This window comes from Bombyx mandarina, chromosome 23 (genome assembly GCF_030267445.1).
Source record: "Bombyx mandarina strain Sakado chromosome 23, ASM3026744v2".
Classification (NCBI taxonomy): Eukaryota; Metazoa; Arthropoda; class Insecta; order Lepidoptera; family Bombycidae; genus Bombyx; species Bombyx mandarina.
In genome coordinates, this window is record NC_143229.1 from 18,264,282 (window position 1) to 18,280,929 (window position 16,648).

At 36.9% G+C, this 16,648-nt stretch overlaps 2 protein-coding genes and 1 long non-coding RNA gene across 15 annotated transcripts in view; 2 read left to right on the forward strand and 1 right to left on the reverse strand.

Moving 5' to 3' along the window:
* The window catches only part of LOC114244176 (uncharacterized), a 223,716-nt gene that overhangs the window by 125,335 nt on the left and 81,733 nt on the right, over positions 1-16,648 (reverse strand). The window lies entirely within an intron of this gene.
* Positions 1,578-4,001, forward strand: LOC149500243 (uncharacterized). Its single transcript, XR_016325133.1, has 3 exons — positions 1,578-1,817; positions 2,274-2,394; positions 2,486-4,001. It is a non-coding gene; the product is annotated as an uncharacterized LOC149500243 (long non-coding RNA).
* Positions 4,174-16,648, forward strand: part of Nf1 (neurofibromin 1) — a 79,702-nt gene continuing 67,227 nt past the window's right edge. For 5 of the 12 annotated variants that reach the window (XM_089737250.1, XM_089737257.1, XM_089737251.1 and 2 more), the window contains exons 1-13: positions 4,174-4,448; positions 5,605-5,748; positions 5,914-6,100; positions 6,412-6,533; positions 7,945-8,044; positions 8,966-9,066; positions 10,873-11,022; positions 11,764-11,863; positions 12,811-12,953; positions 13,583-13,776; positions 14,960-15,068; positions 15,453-15,482; positions 16,216-16,374. In XM_089737250.1, the coding sequence (XP_089593376.1) occupies positions 4,389-4,448; positions 5,605-5,748; positions 5,914-6,100; positions 6,412-6,533; positions 7,945-8,044; positions 8,966-9,066; positions 10,873-11,022; positions 11,764-11,863; positions 12,811-12,953; positions 13,583-13,776; positions 14,960-15,068; positions 15,453-15,482; positions 16,216-16,374 (1,599 nt within the window). In that variant the 5' untranslated portion in view covers positions 4,174-4,388. The remainder of the gene's footprint in view (positions 4,449-5,604; positions 5,749-5,913; positions 6,101-6,411; positions 6,534-7,944; positions 8,045-8,965; positions 9,067-10,872; positions 11,023-11,763; positions 11,864-12,810; positions 12,954-13,582; positions 13,777-14,959; positions 15,069-15,452; positions 15,483-16,215; positions 16,375-16,648) is intronic. The other 7 variants (XM_089737259.1, XM_089737252.1, XM_089737258.1 and 4 more) reach the window with 3 other exon arrangements.

The window sequence follows — 16,648 nt, forward strand, 5'->3', positions numbered from 1 at the left end:
TTTTTTCACGATTAAAACCGCGTAGAAATTTTAGGCATTATAGTTGACGCATGCGCAGTACACATATTTTGCATACATTTATTCAACTAATAAAAATAGTAAATTAAACAAAAAACGAGTAATTTCGAAAGAGAACAAACGTGTTTTATATAAGAACAATCGAAAATGAATATTTACGAGTCATTAAGGATGAAAAAATATTAAAAATTGCATTAGAGGGGCTAACTTGTAGGTATATTTTTAAATATTTTTTTAAAATAAATAAATGCAGAACAAACAATTATTAACAGTGAACAATCATGAACAAATGATGAACAAACGAATTAACAGAAAATAAGTATAAAATAGGAAAAAAATTTTTTTTTGAGGGGCTAACTTCATTCACCTGCAACTCCCATACAAAGAAAAAGAACATTCAACTAGCGTCATCTTTAGGAACCGGCGAGGTCTTTTTGAAACGTTTTGGCCTTAATGAACTAATAAACTCACTAGATGGCAGATACGAGTTCTGACTCAATAAAAAATGTTAGCGTACTTTGAAGCAGTGCTTCCACTTTTAGGGAATTCTCCCTTTTTTAGGGAAAAATAGCTGATATTTTGGATGATAAAGACAATTTAAAAAATACCAGGATTTAGGATATTTCGGGGTAAAAAGCAAAGCCTATACTAGTAACTGTTGTGAATTTTAAAATAAACGATAATTAAAGTAAAACAATGAACATTTTATTTTATGGAGAGAGAATGACATTAAGTCGAGTTGACAAGTAAAAGAATAAAACAGAGCTGTGTATAAAAAATAAAAAGAAGGTTTGATTCAACAGTAACCCTCTAGTAAAGTAAATCATAGATTAAGCCACTGCTTTTTTCTTAGGGATTCCCCAGAATCCCAATAAGTATAATCCGCCAAATTTTTATTTACCTATTTTCGTTGATGTCACTAGAACTTACTTGTATTGTAATATACAGGTACTTCATGTACCATGAAAGATTATCATGGTAATTTCATTTACGAAAACCTTGTAATTGTCATTTCACTTTTGCTAGCAGTTCCTTCTTCAAAGACTGAGGTGGAAAGATTATTCAGTATTCTCAAATGTAAAAACTGACAAAAGAACCAGGCTTTCTAATGTAACCCTGAACGGCTTGCTTCATAGAAAGTTCCCAACTTTGCCAGCAAACAATTGCAATTTTAGAACCGAACAGTGTTAGGTTGCGTGCAGCAAAAGAATATAAAAGCAATGCGTCGACTTCTTTGAAAATTCTAATCCTATAGATCTATGATCTTCTGGGGGCGTTTATATTATATATACCTACATTAAATAATATGCTGTGGTTTATTTTCTGTATTTTATTTATGCTTTCTATATAAAGGATTTATGAAAGTTGTTTAGGAAATTTTAGGGATAAATTCAAAAGAAACTAGGGTAAAATGTGGTAAAAAAAACGTAAGTGGAAACACTGCTTTGAAGTTTTCAAAATTCCAGGGCCGTAAAACAATCTCAAAAAAAAAAAAGTTTTCAAAATGTCGTAACGCTTTAATTTTTTAAATCGTTTTTTTTTGGTCTTGGTGTGAGTTATTTTACGTTGTAGTATTAATTTAGAGCAACTTTTAGCTTTATGAGAATATTAGACGATTAGACATTGAGAAATTCTGTTTGGAATTCTCTTTAGACATAACTTGGCTCCAATACTTTTTTCTTCGTTAGCGTTTCGTAAGCCTGTGTAACTATTTTCATTTCTTACAGAAAGTTTATTATTAAAAATCAGCATGCCTCGAAGATCGAAAATGAAATGCTATTTCGGATGCCTTGATAACGGTGAGTTTACACTATTTTCCCGGTATATTATTTGCTAACAGAATTATTATTCATAATATAATTAAATGAATTAGCACCAACTAATGGTCCTTCCTATTTCTGCTGCCTAGCTATCATATATGTTAAGTTTTGATCAAAACAGTCTGTATTAAGTCTCGTACTATCACACACACACCTCAGATAATAAAATTGTCTCGAGTGGGTGGAAGTATTTATGTTTTGCAACTCGGCGTATTATATGCTTATTGTCAAGTGGGCCCGAACTAGTTTTTTGGAATGATCAATCAGTCATGCTTTCCTGTTTAAATAAAATACAGCACAATTGATCTCACATCCAAAGTTAGATGATGGCATTCACGTTTTGTTTCCTGGTGTTTGATAACCAAGTTACACCAAGTGGCCTGTGACCACGTTCATTCTTCTACCCAATATAAAATAATGTTTTTATTTTTGTAGACAAAGGTTTGATAATGACAAAATTTTATGGAAAAATTATAAGGAGCACTAAAATATCTGAAACATGAAAAGATTGATGCATTATATTTGAACCAGAACGTGTTATGTAATATATTAATTTGTAAGTATGATTACATTAACACTAAATTTTTCATGGTCGTATTTTTTAAATATTTGTTACATACTTAAGATACGTTGTTTCTCCGTTTCAGAAGAGAAACTGATTCAGCAAGGAACGTGAACTCTGAAGGATCTTAATTTTTTTTAAATATGTTTATAATTTATAAATTAATAATTGAAATAGTTCATAAGAACTAGATTGATGCCAATTTTGTTTTAAAATAGGTTGTTTAGTTCTTATAGTTATAATATTATGTTTGAATAGTTGTAATTAGTAAGTTAGTAATATATGAAAATACTGATATAAATATTTGTAAATAACCTTTTGTACATTCTACGAGAAGATGATTTTAATTAATGATCAAAAGTCAGCGGTCTTCAAAAGCATTATTTGCAATTATTTAGATTAACTGTGGAATATGTTTGCTAAGTTGTCTTTTCTGTATGAGCAGATATAAATGAAAATGCCCAAACATGATTATGTTTCTTACATTTTCATTATGTGAAATCAATATGCTTGTGACTGAGTATATTAATAATTTATTAAAACTTAAGTGATAGACAGCAACCCCTATGGCACTGCTGAAGTTTATAAGCACTGGTGACCACTTATCATGAGCCGGGTTGCGTGCTCGTCTGCTGTTGAGTGCAATAAAAATTTTCGAAACCCTTTCTATTATTTAGATGTAATATTAATGTACATTTAATTTGGATTAAAAGATAAATTTACATTTTATGTTTGCATGTGTATGTTTATAATTCATTTGCATGTAACGAACATCAGTTTCTTTTGTAACAAAATGCAAACTAATGGTTTGTAATGAATGTAATTAACTTTAAGATGATTTTCTTTCAATCTGCTGTTTGTTTCATCTAGTATTACCAAAGCTAAAGCATCAGAAACGTCAGAATAGAAATAATTTAGATAGGGAATAAAAGTATAACTATTGTAATCATGTCTAAGATTACTATAAGCGTCATTAAGTACAAACTATCAATATTTAAGAGTACTTTAAATCATCATTACATTTTTTAAACATTTTTTGTTTTTTTTTGTTTTTCAAATCATGCAAGAAAACGTTTGTGCAGAACAGAATGTCACATGTTATGAACATGATTGTGGGTTAATCGTTTCTTAAATTTCTAAATGTTTATAAGAATGCTAAGAATAATTTAGTATTCACTTTAGTGTGTGTATTATCTCTACAATGCTAGTTTAAATGACAATTATTGTATGACGAAGCATAGGTAGTGTTTATAAATGTAATATTTTCATACAAAGTCATGATCTGTCACGATCAACTTTAAGCAAGAATTGCTATCGTTAAGAAACAAATTTATTAAATTTAATTCAAATTGTCTACTATGTTTGTAATGAAAAGCTGACATGTTTATATTTCGCACAAATGACTTAATTGACATTGAATGATTTGATTATCTAGACTTAATTGACTTTTAGATAACTTTCGATTTAATGTTAATAAGTACGCTAGTAGGATTAATCTAGAGGAGTTATTGTTATTCGAAATTTTATACAATTGTACGTTCATACAATCTTTTAACAGAAAATTGTTTGTAATATAGGGAAATTAAATAGCTTACAGAGAATTACAGCTTTTTATTTTAAAAAACTGTTTTCTCTCTGTATGAAAAGATCTTATCGATTAGAATGCTGAACACAATCAAACATTCCTTAATATCTCATAAGTACTACCGGGAATTTCAGCGATTCTAAACGATAAGATTTTTTCATAAAGAGAGTTATGAAAAATATTAAAATTACTAAAAAAGCCACCTGGTGGGGGGTAGGGAGACTAATAATCGACCGTAGCGACGCCTGCTGGACCGGGCTTTAACTAAAGCAAAAATAAAAATGAGAGTTGCGCATCTATCTCTAATATATTAAGTGTATAATCTATGTTTAGTAATAAATATCTAAAATGTACTAAATTATTTTTCAAATTTTTATGAGAAAAACATTGTTATTTATGAAAAATGGGAACGCAGAAACCTGGAGAATGGGCTAATTCGTTGATAGCGCGTTTCGAAGAACAGGTATCGTACGAACTATTAATTTAAAAAAATTACAAAAGGGTGGGTCCTTTTGGTGTATTTACAAGATATTTAAATTTTGGCTTCTAGAGAATATTTTTAACACAACATCTTGATTTAAGAAAAATTGAATCTCAGTCACATCTAATACTAGGTTTTCCGTAAAATAGTAATTCGGAACGCCCACACACTGCGCACCTAGTCAAATAAAATCAATATAAATCTTTGTTTATATATGTATTTCGAGCCGAAATCGCGATTAAGATTCTCATACACTATTGATTTTAAATTTAATCGTTTGAAAAAAACCTTGTTTGAAGAAGACAAAAATTTAATTCACTATTTAGATCAGCACTGATAATAGTCAAGCTTACAGCCCACATTGTAGTTAGTGTTGAGAATGTATAAAGATACCTTAATGTATTAAAGAGCTGGTTAGTGATGCATTTACAGTCTCTCTGAAGAGTCATGCAGTCAGAATTGCATGGTGCAGAAATAGGCAGGACTCTGTCACCAAATTGTTTATACCCACAAATTATTCGACCAGAAGTATTTAAAAAAAATTTTGTTGATGTAAAGCCAAATAGATGACTAACTAGAGTATCGTTTGTTGTGGATGGGGAAGCTGCTGTAGCTGAATGGGGAAGTTCTTCTGATTTTAAATAGAGGGCTTCATTAAAGGAAACCCTTTGAAGCACTTATTCCAAATGTTGTAATCACAGAATGGAACAGCCGAAATATGTTCTTTTAGCACCAATTCTAAACTGCCTTTCATAGACACAACCCACTGAGTTTCTTCCCAGATCTTCTCGGTAGGTCACAATTCTAATCTAGTGATACATTCTGCAAGCACTGCTCTTCCTAGGACCAGTGTTAGCAGACTCTCTCAGCTTGAGCATATGAGCTTGCTTACAGGTCCACGTGCAGTATAGTTATAACTTTACAACTTATAGCTTCCCGTCCTTTCAAACCAAAACACATTACTGCTTCACAGCAAAAATAGTGGTGATACTGACCCATGCGGACTCACAAGACGACCTATATCAAAGTGTTCAAAGTTGGTAGCAACAAATGCTTTTCTATTACTCATGGCAATTACGAATCATTGAAAAATTAAGCAGTAAAATGTTTTTAATGTATATGTTTCTTCTCACAACAGCTCCCTTATAGGACGGGAGCACAGAACCTGCACTCAAGGATTAATGAGGAACAATGTAAAGCATGCCTCGTCCAGATAAGCAGATACCGGTTCTCATTAGTCATTTCAGGGCTGACGAAAATACTGCAGAGAGTAAATGAACTGGTTAGTTCTGATTGGTTTTTCTAAATGACAGTAAACTCTTAGTGTTTACTATTGCATAAGTTCAGTCGTTGTGCTAATAATGATCCACGTCTGTTTTGCATTTCATTGTATTTCTATTATGGAATTATATGTATTAATAACTATTTATGTGTTTTAATCTCCTAGTATCAGCCAACATTCACAAGCAGCATCAATAGACCTCAAACAGAGCTGGAGAAGGGCTACCACGATAGTCTTGTGATAGTCCTGGACACACTTGAGATATGCCTCAGCTCACAGCCCAAGGATACTGCCAAATATGATGAAGCAATGAATGTAAAAATTCTGCTTCGGGAAGTCTGTCAGTTTATGGGTGAGTGAATGATATTTTAATTATGACTTGTAAGATAATCTGTTTACTAAGATTTTTATTAACCGTCCGATGTTTAATATTCTGATGGGATTTTAATTTTTGGAGTACTATTACTTCACTGATATTTTAGCATCTATCCTGGAAATTTACATCTTGAAAAAAATAATAATTAATAAATTGTTATTCAGATTAGATGCACAATAATGTTTGTGCAATATATCAGAAACACAATAATGTTTGTGCAATATATCAGAAACACAATAATGATTGTTTTATATATTGGAAACACAATAATGATTTTGTAATTTTAGATTCACGTAACGAGAATGTGGTGAACAACAATTTATTGAGGCAATTGGCTAGTAAGGTTCTGTTTGCGCTCAGCCTAAACTTCTTCAATGCAGTGTTCAACCGGATCAGTGCTAGACTACAGGTATGATTGTTAAAAGTCATAAGCACTAGCCTGCTTTATTTGTCTGTAAAGCGAAAATTAGGATCTGCAACCAGAGTATGAAATAAAGTGACTAAACTATTTAGCAATTTGTCGGACAGGAAAGAACGTCATTAAGTTTCTCATTGTTTAAATTGAGACCGTCAGCATAAAAGTGACCTAAGCTTACTATAGTAAGTATGGAGATAATGAGGTATGAATTAACTTTTACATGGCTTCGTACCCAAAAACAATTCGTGCAATAATAATGTTTACAAAGCCATCTGTTATCTATGTGTGAAACTAGGGATAAACCGTTTTTGCATAAAAATTTATTATGTATGTAAATAATTTGCAATATAATAAGCACGAATTTGAAAAATTGTGAGTTAGGCCACTTTTACGCTGATGGCCTCAAATAATGTTGACCGAAATTGCTGCTACCAATATACTGTATATTTTTTTTGTAAATATAATCTATATACGTAAATACTCAAAGTGATTACATTTAAGTACCATTTTATTTTTAAACAAATCGATGTAATCTGTTTTATTTTCTACAAAACTTCAATGATGTAACAAATGAAAAATTTCGAAATATAAAATGAATTTAAACCTTGCGATGCCTGTAATTACGGTGGAATTTACGCTGAATCGTAGGCCTTAGAGAGTTCACTTTGTACCGACTGCATCTGTATCTATGTACATTATTTGACATATATACTGCTACTGCGTCAGGGCTATGACCACGATGTGGGTCTTGACCTTCGATAATAAACGCTGCTATTCTTCCCGGGCTGCGCAACATCTTGCTAGTCTGGGACTTGGAGTGTAGATCCCCTTTCACAGCGTCAGACCAGCGGTACTTAGGTGTCTCTACTGGACGCCGTTCCTCCGGCTCACCGGATCTTGGTCCATCCGGAATACATGCCCGAACCACTTGAGAGCCTCCTATGTTCGCGCGAAAAACCTTAGACCCCAATAAATAATTTTATATTTTTTACCTATGAGTAACGTCATGGAGGCACTGTCTTAAAAACTTTTTATGAAAAACGCAAGCGCAATTTAATTTACTCGACTCATTCAAGAAAATCAATAAGGAAATGAAGCCCCTTTGCCGAAACGCTTTCATCTCCCCCAACTACCGTCATCCCTTTGAACTGGCCCTAGCATCACTCCCAGTATCTTTTGCTTAGTTACGATGAATTTTGCCTCTTCTTTCGCATCCATACAAAACGGACCAGTCTGACCATGTTCTTGATGTACCTGCCCTGGGAGTTTCTCTATCTCTCTCTAACACGAGAAATAGAGCCAGTCAAGTTATTATTCATCCTCCAGCCTTCATAAATTGACAGACGTAACCCGATAACGTGCGGTCAGGTTAATATAAAACTTTATTTAAATTTACCCGCAGGAGCTGTCTTCAAGTTCAGAGGAAAATCCTGATTATACAGACCTAGAATTAATTCAACATATTAACGTTGATATATTAAGATTGATACGATTGTTGCAAGGTATGTAAAATATACACATAAAACATGCATAAAACATACACGGGTTTCTTTAAGGGCTCATACAGGTGAAGAGATTCCCGGTACACCAGATACTAAGTGTTATCGGAGCTTCGTACACATCAACAACTTAAATGCCTTGAGATATAGTTCCAAGTCTCAATTTCTAGTACAACGGCTGCTCCAATTTTCAAATCAGAGCAGTAAGCTCACTAAGAAAATAGGTAGGGCGGTGGTACCTACCCGTGCGACCTCACAAGACGTCCTACCACCAGTAAATTTACCAATACAATTTTTGTGTGTTTGTTTTTTATTACCCGGTGCTATTCCTTCACGTGGTAGTCATTCGTGAGCACGTGTTAAATACGTATTTCATTAGACAAAATTGGTAGCTGCCTGCGGGATTCGAACACCGACACAGTCGCATTACTCGATACGATTTTTTACTGGTGGTAGGACCTCGTGTGAGTCCGCGCGGGTTGATACCACCGCCCTGCGTATTTCTGCCGTGGAGCAGTAATGCGTTTGAAGGGTGGCAGCCTTTGTAACTATACTGAGACCTTAGAACTTATATCTCAAGGTGGATGGCGACCTTTACGTTGTAGATGTCTATGGGCTCCGGTAACCACTTAACACCAGGTGGGCCGTGAGTCCATCCACCCACCGAAGCAATAAAAAAAAACTTATCCTTTAGGCCGCAAAAGCTTGTATGCACCCTCTTAGCTGTGTCCCTGGCATTGCTGACATCCATGGACGACGGTAACCACTAATCAACAGGTGGGCCGTACGCTCGTCTGCCTACAATAGGAAGTAAAAAGCACGGGCTGCCGGCGTACGAGGTGTTAATTGGTTTCCAGAAGCCATAGAAAGCCCAAATCAATCCTAGGAATGACATTAATAAAATTACAATTATATACATTACAGAGTCGATACAAAAATTTAGATTATTAAGAAAATCCGCGCACATAGTACTGGTCGTGTCTCTGGAGAAAGCTATATGGAACTGGATGGACACTTATCCGCAGGTGTGTATCGTACTACTGTCGGATTAGCGACCCATCTTCTTTTATATTAAAAAAATAAAGAAGAAGCAAGGAGTATCCTCTTGTATGGTAGACAAGTTGAAAAAGTAATCGCCTGTAAACAGCGAATTATTGTTGAAAGACTCACCGAAATAGCGCTAGTGTAGGCAGTGGAATTTATATGAATATAGCAGTTTTGAACAGAATCAAGTGTGCTGGGTTGATAAATTTAATATTTATCATTTCTTGTGTAGTTTTAAAATAGACTGTTTTTAAATCTGATTAATTTATTTTTACTACTGTAACAAGTGTTTCTTTTTCTTCTTAATTTAGTATCGTACTTGAATAGCTTATGGCGTTTTTTTTAAAATCCTTCCACTTGCTACTGTGGCGCCATCTTAATCGGCTCTCTTTCAGCGGATACTTTTTTAATACACAGATTGTACTCCTTACTTCTACCCTCCATCGTTCGTATATAATAAAGGCTGTAAGAAAAAAAGGGTGCGTGTACTTATGTACGCGCGTAAGAAGTTATACTTTATTTTTGTTAAATTTATTTCTTTTTTTTTAAATATTAAATAATTAATAATAAATATTTAACGGTAATAATTTAATAATATTTAGTATGAATTATATTAAATAATAATTTTGTCATTTATATTACTAAAAAATGAATGCTAATAACACTTTTTTTACGAGTGTATATGCGCGAAAGTTCACCTGCGGCTATATTCAGACTCGCCAAGTTACGTCGGTCGTATTGTAATGAGCGATTTAGTGGGCAACTTCATTCTGTTAATTTTGTGTCACGGTGCGCGCGCATCGTAAAATTTCACTCATCTACTTTTCATAACGCGCCTAAAGAAGTATAACTTCAAAAGTATTCTTTATAATTCAACATTTGAATTTAGTGACAACTACCGTAAAAAAAATTTATATAAAAATATATTTATTAACTATTATCAATATTGTCGTCCATAATTATTATAAAATATTCTTTTTTGCGTATCTCAGGAATGTGGACAAGATAGGACTATCATAACAAATTACATTATTATTTTAGCAACGTTTCAGTCTTTTATTAGACCTTCATCAGGCATCTGAAAATTACACATAATTGATAACCTACAATATAAAAAACAACAATTGTCGAAACTACCATATTTACCATAGTATGAATTTAAATAATCCCTATCTTACACTGCACAATTGTCTCAGACATCAGAAACTAATACAAATCTACAAAGCCGCTAAATTAGTTAATTACTATTTTTTTGATTCCGGAAACAAATATACAAATATTTATTAACTTTAACGTTTGTTGGCAAAGAGAACGAGCTTTTTTCCCTACCTATGCTGATAGCCTTGAGAGGCTATTTCAGCTTCTTGACGTGTAGGTGAGCTCACGGGGCTCAAACCGGAGTGCTGCTAACAGTGGCCCTAGCAAGAGCCGTGCTTCGCAGAATCTACCACCGGATCGGAAACGCGACCCACTGAGAAGATCCGGCGAGGAACTCAGTGGACTAAGCACGAGCTAATAGCATCATCATGACTTATCGAAGAACCAGTGTGGCAATAATATTACCCAGTTTTTAATTGGAAGACACGATGCGACTGTTGAGTCCATCTCTACTAATAAGGGTCTAGGAAAAGGAATTACAATTCCAGAGTACCTCTCGATGCCAATACTGTGTTTTTTTTCCTACATAAGCTGATGGCCTTGAGAGGCTATATCAGCGTCGCCTTAACTAGTAGGTGAGCTCATGGGGCTCAAACCTGATGACGTAAATCCTGTGTCGTTCGCTCCAGGAGTTCTCCGACGTGCAGTGCACGCCCAACGACGAGCTCGGCAAGTGCTGCGACACCCTGTTCGACATGCTGCAGGACAGCTTCGCCGAGAACAAGAAGTCCAGGGCGGCGATGTGGCCCCTTCAGATCATGCTCCTAGTCCTGAATCCGGTGAGTGCTCGACAACCCTAACGGCTCGAACTGTAATGCGGTCTCGAGATACTTTATGTCAGAGCACTAAGGTATGTGTTTGTTTGTTGTCAGTTAAGTGACAAATATGTGAACAAAGTATGACGCGTCACCGATTAGCGGTAATAATTGTGCGCTTTCGGAGATCTTTTCTGGCGTCTACCCCCCGGCTCTGGGTGGGGTTTGCCGATGCTCACCACCTTTTTTTTTTATTGCTTAGATGGGTGGACGAGCTCACAGCCCACCTGGTGTTAAGTGGTTACTGGAGCCCATATACATTCACAACGTAAATGCGCCACCCACTCTGAGATATAAGTTCTAAGATCTCAGTATAGTTACAACGGCTGCCCCACCCTTCAAACCGAAACGCATTACTGCTTCACGGCAGAAATAGGCGGGGTGGTGGTACCTACCCGTGCGGACTCACAAGAGGTCCTACCACCAGTAAACATGAAACTGTCTTTCTGTAAACTTGAAAAGTGGCTCCAGTAACCTTCAGCTTGGCCGTGCTGACATTGCTGACGTCCATGAGCAATAATGGCCACGTACCAACCACTGGGTTTGATAGTGTGTGGTCTCATAAATACCGGTTTACCGCGTCTGCTAATTGAAGTCCAGAAGGGCGCGCAAGTGGCTTCAATATATGAACGTTTTTGGTGTACTAAGAGTCGGTCTCGATGCAACTGGACCTGGACGCGTCAGTAACGTACGCTTCTTCATCAGAAAGTCCTGGAGGAGATCGTGAACGCCGACAGCGGAGCGCCGTGCAGCCCCCGACATACGAAGAAGAAGCACTTCATAGATTCAGTCAAGAGAGGACTCCGTAAGTTTTTTGGCTTCTGGCTTCGAGACGTGCAATTAATTTGACGATTCACACACGTGTCCAAGAACCGATGACAATACAATAACGTACAATAACATCTGAAGCATCACAATAACATCTAAAGTGCTTAGCCTTAATAGACACTAAATAAGGTCGGTGGACCTTATTCTTAGAGACATTAGATAAAACAGTGGTTTACGTTAAATTAAAATTACTTATTAGCCTTATTGATATGGAATTAAGTCAAAGTAAATAACAGTTTTTTGGAAAAGTAACAAAATTTAATATAGCACTCGTCGTAAAATGTTCACACTTCTAATGCCCGATCGCCATCTTAACCATCTCCCTTCCGTCCCTTTCTTTCCCATACATTCATCCCTTTCACTGTAAACGCTCCGTTTCCCACATTGATATAGATTGTAATCTTACTATTGTGTCGGACTTAAGTTTTGGTAATGTTACGCAGTGGGTCTCGGGATAAATAAAACTTTCACCAAAGTACAAATTAAAACTCTATTTAACATTTAGAACGTTTAAGGACCACTTCACAATTAGTAATTCACTTCTTCCGCTTCGCTTCAAGTGATCCATTCGCTATTTCGCTTCGAGTAGAACCGATTACTAGCTGTCTTCGTGCCATCTCTGCAACGCTTTTATACTTAACACGACAAGTCTGCAATTATTGAGAACATTTCCGGTAGTACTAGTCGTTTCGATATGTGTTTCCGCTATATGATAATAGATGGCGTTACACTACTCGAGCCTTCTCGGTATTACTAGTTCTTTTGATATTCGTTTCTCCTATTATGTGATAGATGGCGTTACTTTTACTGGCGTAACAGTACATAGAAAAATAAAAATAATGCTTTGGCCCAATATTCTGAGGGGGTTCATAAAGCTTTAATCATATTAGTGGATCAAGTAAAAACGGTCCCCCCACTATTCAGACCCGCAGAATAACTCCAAGCAGCTGATAGAGGCGGCCGTGGTGACCAGCGTGAAGCTCTGCAAGGCTTCAACGTACCTGAAGACGGCCGACTCCGGGAACGTGACCTTCGTACTGGTGAAGTCTGTCATCAACGACCTCAAGGTGAGCGGGGGGCGGGGGAGGAGAGTTAATGTATTAGCCATAGTTACGTCCATATTCTTATAAAATGAATGTTTGTTTGTTTGATTATTTATTTAATATATTTTGCACACACAGCTGTTAGAAGAAACGCGAGAATAAGGATACAGTGTACAAGGGCACTACTTATTTCATGTTGAAATCTCTTCCAGTAGGTCTGCAGAAGGAAAGAAGAATTAGGAATACAAACCTAGGGCATACACTAAACATTACATATAATATATATATATATATATATATATATATATATATATACATATTTGTTTGTTTGTTTGTTTGTGTGTCATTCATTAATTCATGTCCAAGTTTTTTTTTATTTTTTATTCCTACCTATGCTGATAGCCATGAGAGGCTATTTCAGCTTCGCCCTAACGTGTTTAGGTAAGCTCACAAGGCTCAAACCAGAGTGATGCTAACACTGCCCCCAGCAAGAGCAGTGCTTCGCAGAATCTAGCACCGGAACGGAAACGCGACCCACTGAGAAGATCCGGCGAGAAACTCAAACCTTCTCCCCTACCATACATGCAAGCGCTACTGCCCGAGCAGCGCCCCCCAACCCCCCTGTCGTCACTCCTAACGCCCCCTCGTTCCAGTCGCTGCTGTTCAACCCCTCGAAGTCGTACATACGCGGCAGCGTGCTGTCCGGCTACTCGGACCTGGACCTCATGACCGACTGCTTCGTGTCCCTGTTCCGCATCATGCCCCACAACAACGACGCCCTGAAGGTCTGCCTGAACCTCAACGCTCACATCTCTTACCACTACGTCATTGTGAACGCCTTGAACAGGTAAGATAACCTTTCAATTTCTTCTTCTCAATCGCGTTACTCTTGACAGAGTGGTCGTGATCGTCATGTCGTCTTTTCGCATTAAAAGTGTACAATTTCCAAATATATTCGAAATTGAGTTATATCATATTGCGTTAATATGATGTCATTTGGTATCACCAGTATTTTTCTCATAAATACTGTCAAAAGCGCTTAGTACAGTTTTAGTTTTTTTTAGTTTACCTATATTTTGACTACTATTAACAAAATTAATACATAATTTTATCTTACTTTAAAAGACAGATAGTTAATGTAACTGGTAAAAAATTAAAAATAAATGTTGCAAACATGATCAATATTAAAAATATCACATGTTAACCCTTAAAGCACTCTCCTGTAAAATTAGTGAGTTTTGAGATTATACAGTTTTAATGCGAGAAGACGATGTAGTGTTGGAAGCGGCAGACTTGATGCGTCTCACGATGTCCCGCCATCTCTCCCTGCTCGAGGCCATTCTACTGCACTCATTTAGGGGACCTCCCACTGCAGTTTTAATCAATAAAAAATCAAAAAAAAAAATTCAACATAAATGAAAGTACACACTTGTTGAACGTCAAAAAGAACTACCGCCAATTCACAAAAACCAGCCTCCCTCTTGAGAAGAACTGACAAGAAACTCAGCTGGCTTGTCTTTTTTTTTTAAATATTAGTTTTTTTTTAAATATTCATTTTTATAATGAGTATTATAACGTAACAATTATTGCAATTTTGAAATACCCGAAGCGAACAACTAATTTTAATTTGGTCGGTTAAATTAGTTATATGCTTGCCAAGATGACGTATGATAGGTCTGGATAGAGAAAGAGGAATTGCAGTACCGACTCCACGCTGTGAGTGAAGGGCAAGAAGATGAAGGAGTGCTCTGGAAATTTACCTTGAAGCATGAGGTTGAACAACCAGAATCCACGACTGCTTATCGGTATAAACAGGCGAAATTTTTGTACCTACCCGCGCAGGCTACCGATATACAGCACTACCTTTGATAGTTTTTTTGCTAAACAATTTTTTTTATTGCCCTTATAGGCAAACGAGCATACGGCCCACCTGACGGTGAGTGGTTACCATCGCCCATGGACTTCAGCAATGCCAGGGACAGAGTCGAGCCGCTGCCTACCGTAAAATTTATTTATTTATTTATTTCCAGGATAATAAAACAACCCCGACTGCCTTGGTGGCCGCAGATCGACCTCCTGTACCCGAGGGCCGCCGAACTCCGGGCAATGTTCACAGATACGTCGAACAAAGCTACACAGGTATACATCTCTGTCTGATCATAAGCGACATAAGATAACGTTGTTGTTCTACCAATTCAAACGAAACTCCGCGCTTATGTAGTATGTAGGAAGTGACATTGACAGTTGACATGTCTATGGCTACCGGTTATCACTTAGCAGCACCTGTATAAGCAACGTACTATAAGGGCGAGTAGTCTTTATAATTTTTATTTTTGACATTGGCAGACGAGATTACACCCCGTCAGATGGTAAGTAGTTGCCGTTGCCCATGGATACCTGTAATGGCAAGCCGCCACCTACTGTATTTCTAATACAAGCACTTTTGACACGCTATGTCAAAAATTCAATAGTAAATCACGATTAATTTGTTAAAAATGTTTTGTCTCGCTCTCGCCAATGAAGAGGATAATGGATGTGAAGGAGACTAAAGAGGTATGCAAGGGTTAACAAACGAAATTCAGTTATTTTAATAGTAGGTATAGCTTTTTAGAACAAACCTAACCTATATAGACCTCGTAATATCTAGAAATGAAAAAAAAAACATGCTAGTACAGAGTTTCTATGCCATAGTACCACCAACGGGCGAGAGGTGGCGTTAGTTGTAACAGCAACTTTACATTTATTCATGGCCAAATATATATTATATTGTTCTTCGGTTTTCGTAAGGCGTCTTTTTTTTTATTGCTCAGATGGTTGGACGTGCTCACAACCCATCTGGTGTTAAGTGCTTACTGGAGCCTATAGACATCTACAACGTAAATGCGCCACCCAGCTTGAGATATAAGTTCTAAGGTCTCAGTATAGTTAAATCGCTGCCCCACCCTTTAAACCGAAACGCATTTCTGCTTCACGGCTGAATTGGGCAGGGCGCTGGTAGCTACCCGCGCGGATTCCCAAGAGGTCGTCGATTCGAGGTCGATTACCACCAGTAATAACGCAAATTATAATTTTGTGTGTTTGATTTTTATTACACAATTTTATACCTTCACCGTGAAAGTCAATCGTGAACAATTGTTACCCCCGAACACCGGTGCATCGCTCAACACGAAAGCACCGGACGTCTTATCCTTTAGGCCACTTTAGATATTATTGCACCCATATTATTTCCGGAGCTTCGAATAGTTGGCAGTGGTTTTAATGACGGATGCTACTCATCAACTCCCAGGGTTACGTGGCGCACACGCCGCTCCGGATGATCTCCCTGTCGCTCAAGTCGAAGGAGGTCCAGTCCAAGTTCAACCGGGCCGAGGAGATGCCCGCCTACAGACACCTGCTGCTGTGCATGGTCAAGTTGATACACGCCGACCCCATGCTGATGCTGAGCGTGAGTCTGTCTGAACCTTCAGTAATAACTATGTTTTTTTTCTACCTAAGCTAATGGCATTAGAGGCCAGCGTAACCCTAACAAGTAGGTGAGCTCACGGAGCTCAAACCTGACGACGTTGCTAATACTGGCCCTAGAAAAAGCAGTGCTTTGCAGAATCGTCCACCGGTTCGGAAATGCGAGACACTGAGAAGATCCGGTGAGAAACTCAGTGGGTTGTATAATTACTATAGTTGTTCTTGTGTGCTTATATACTCTGTGGCAGCGACTGACA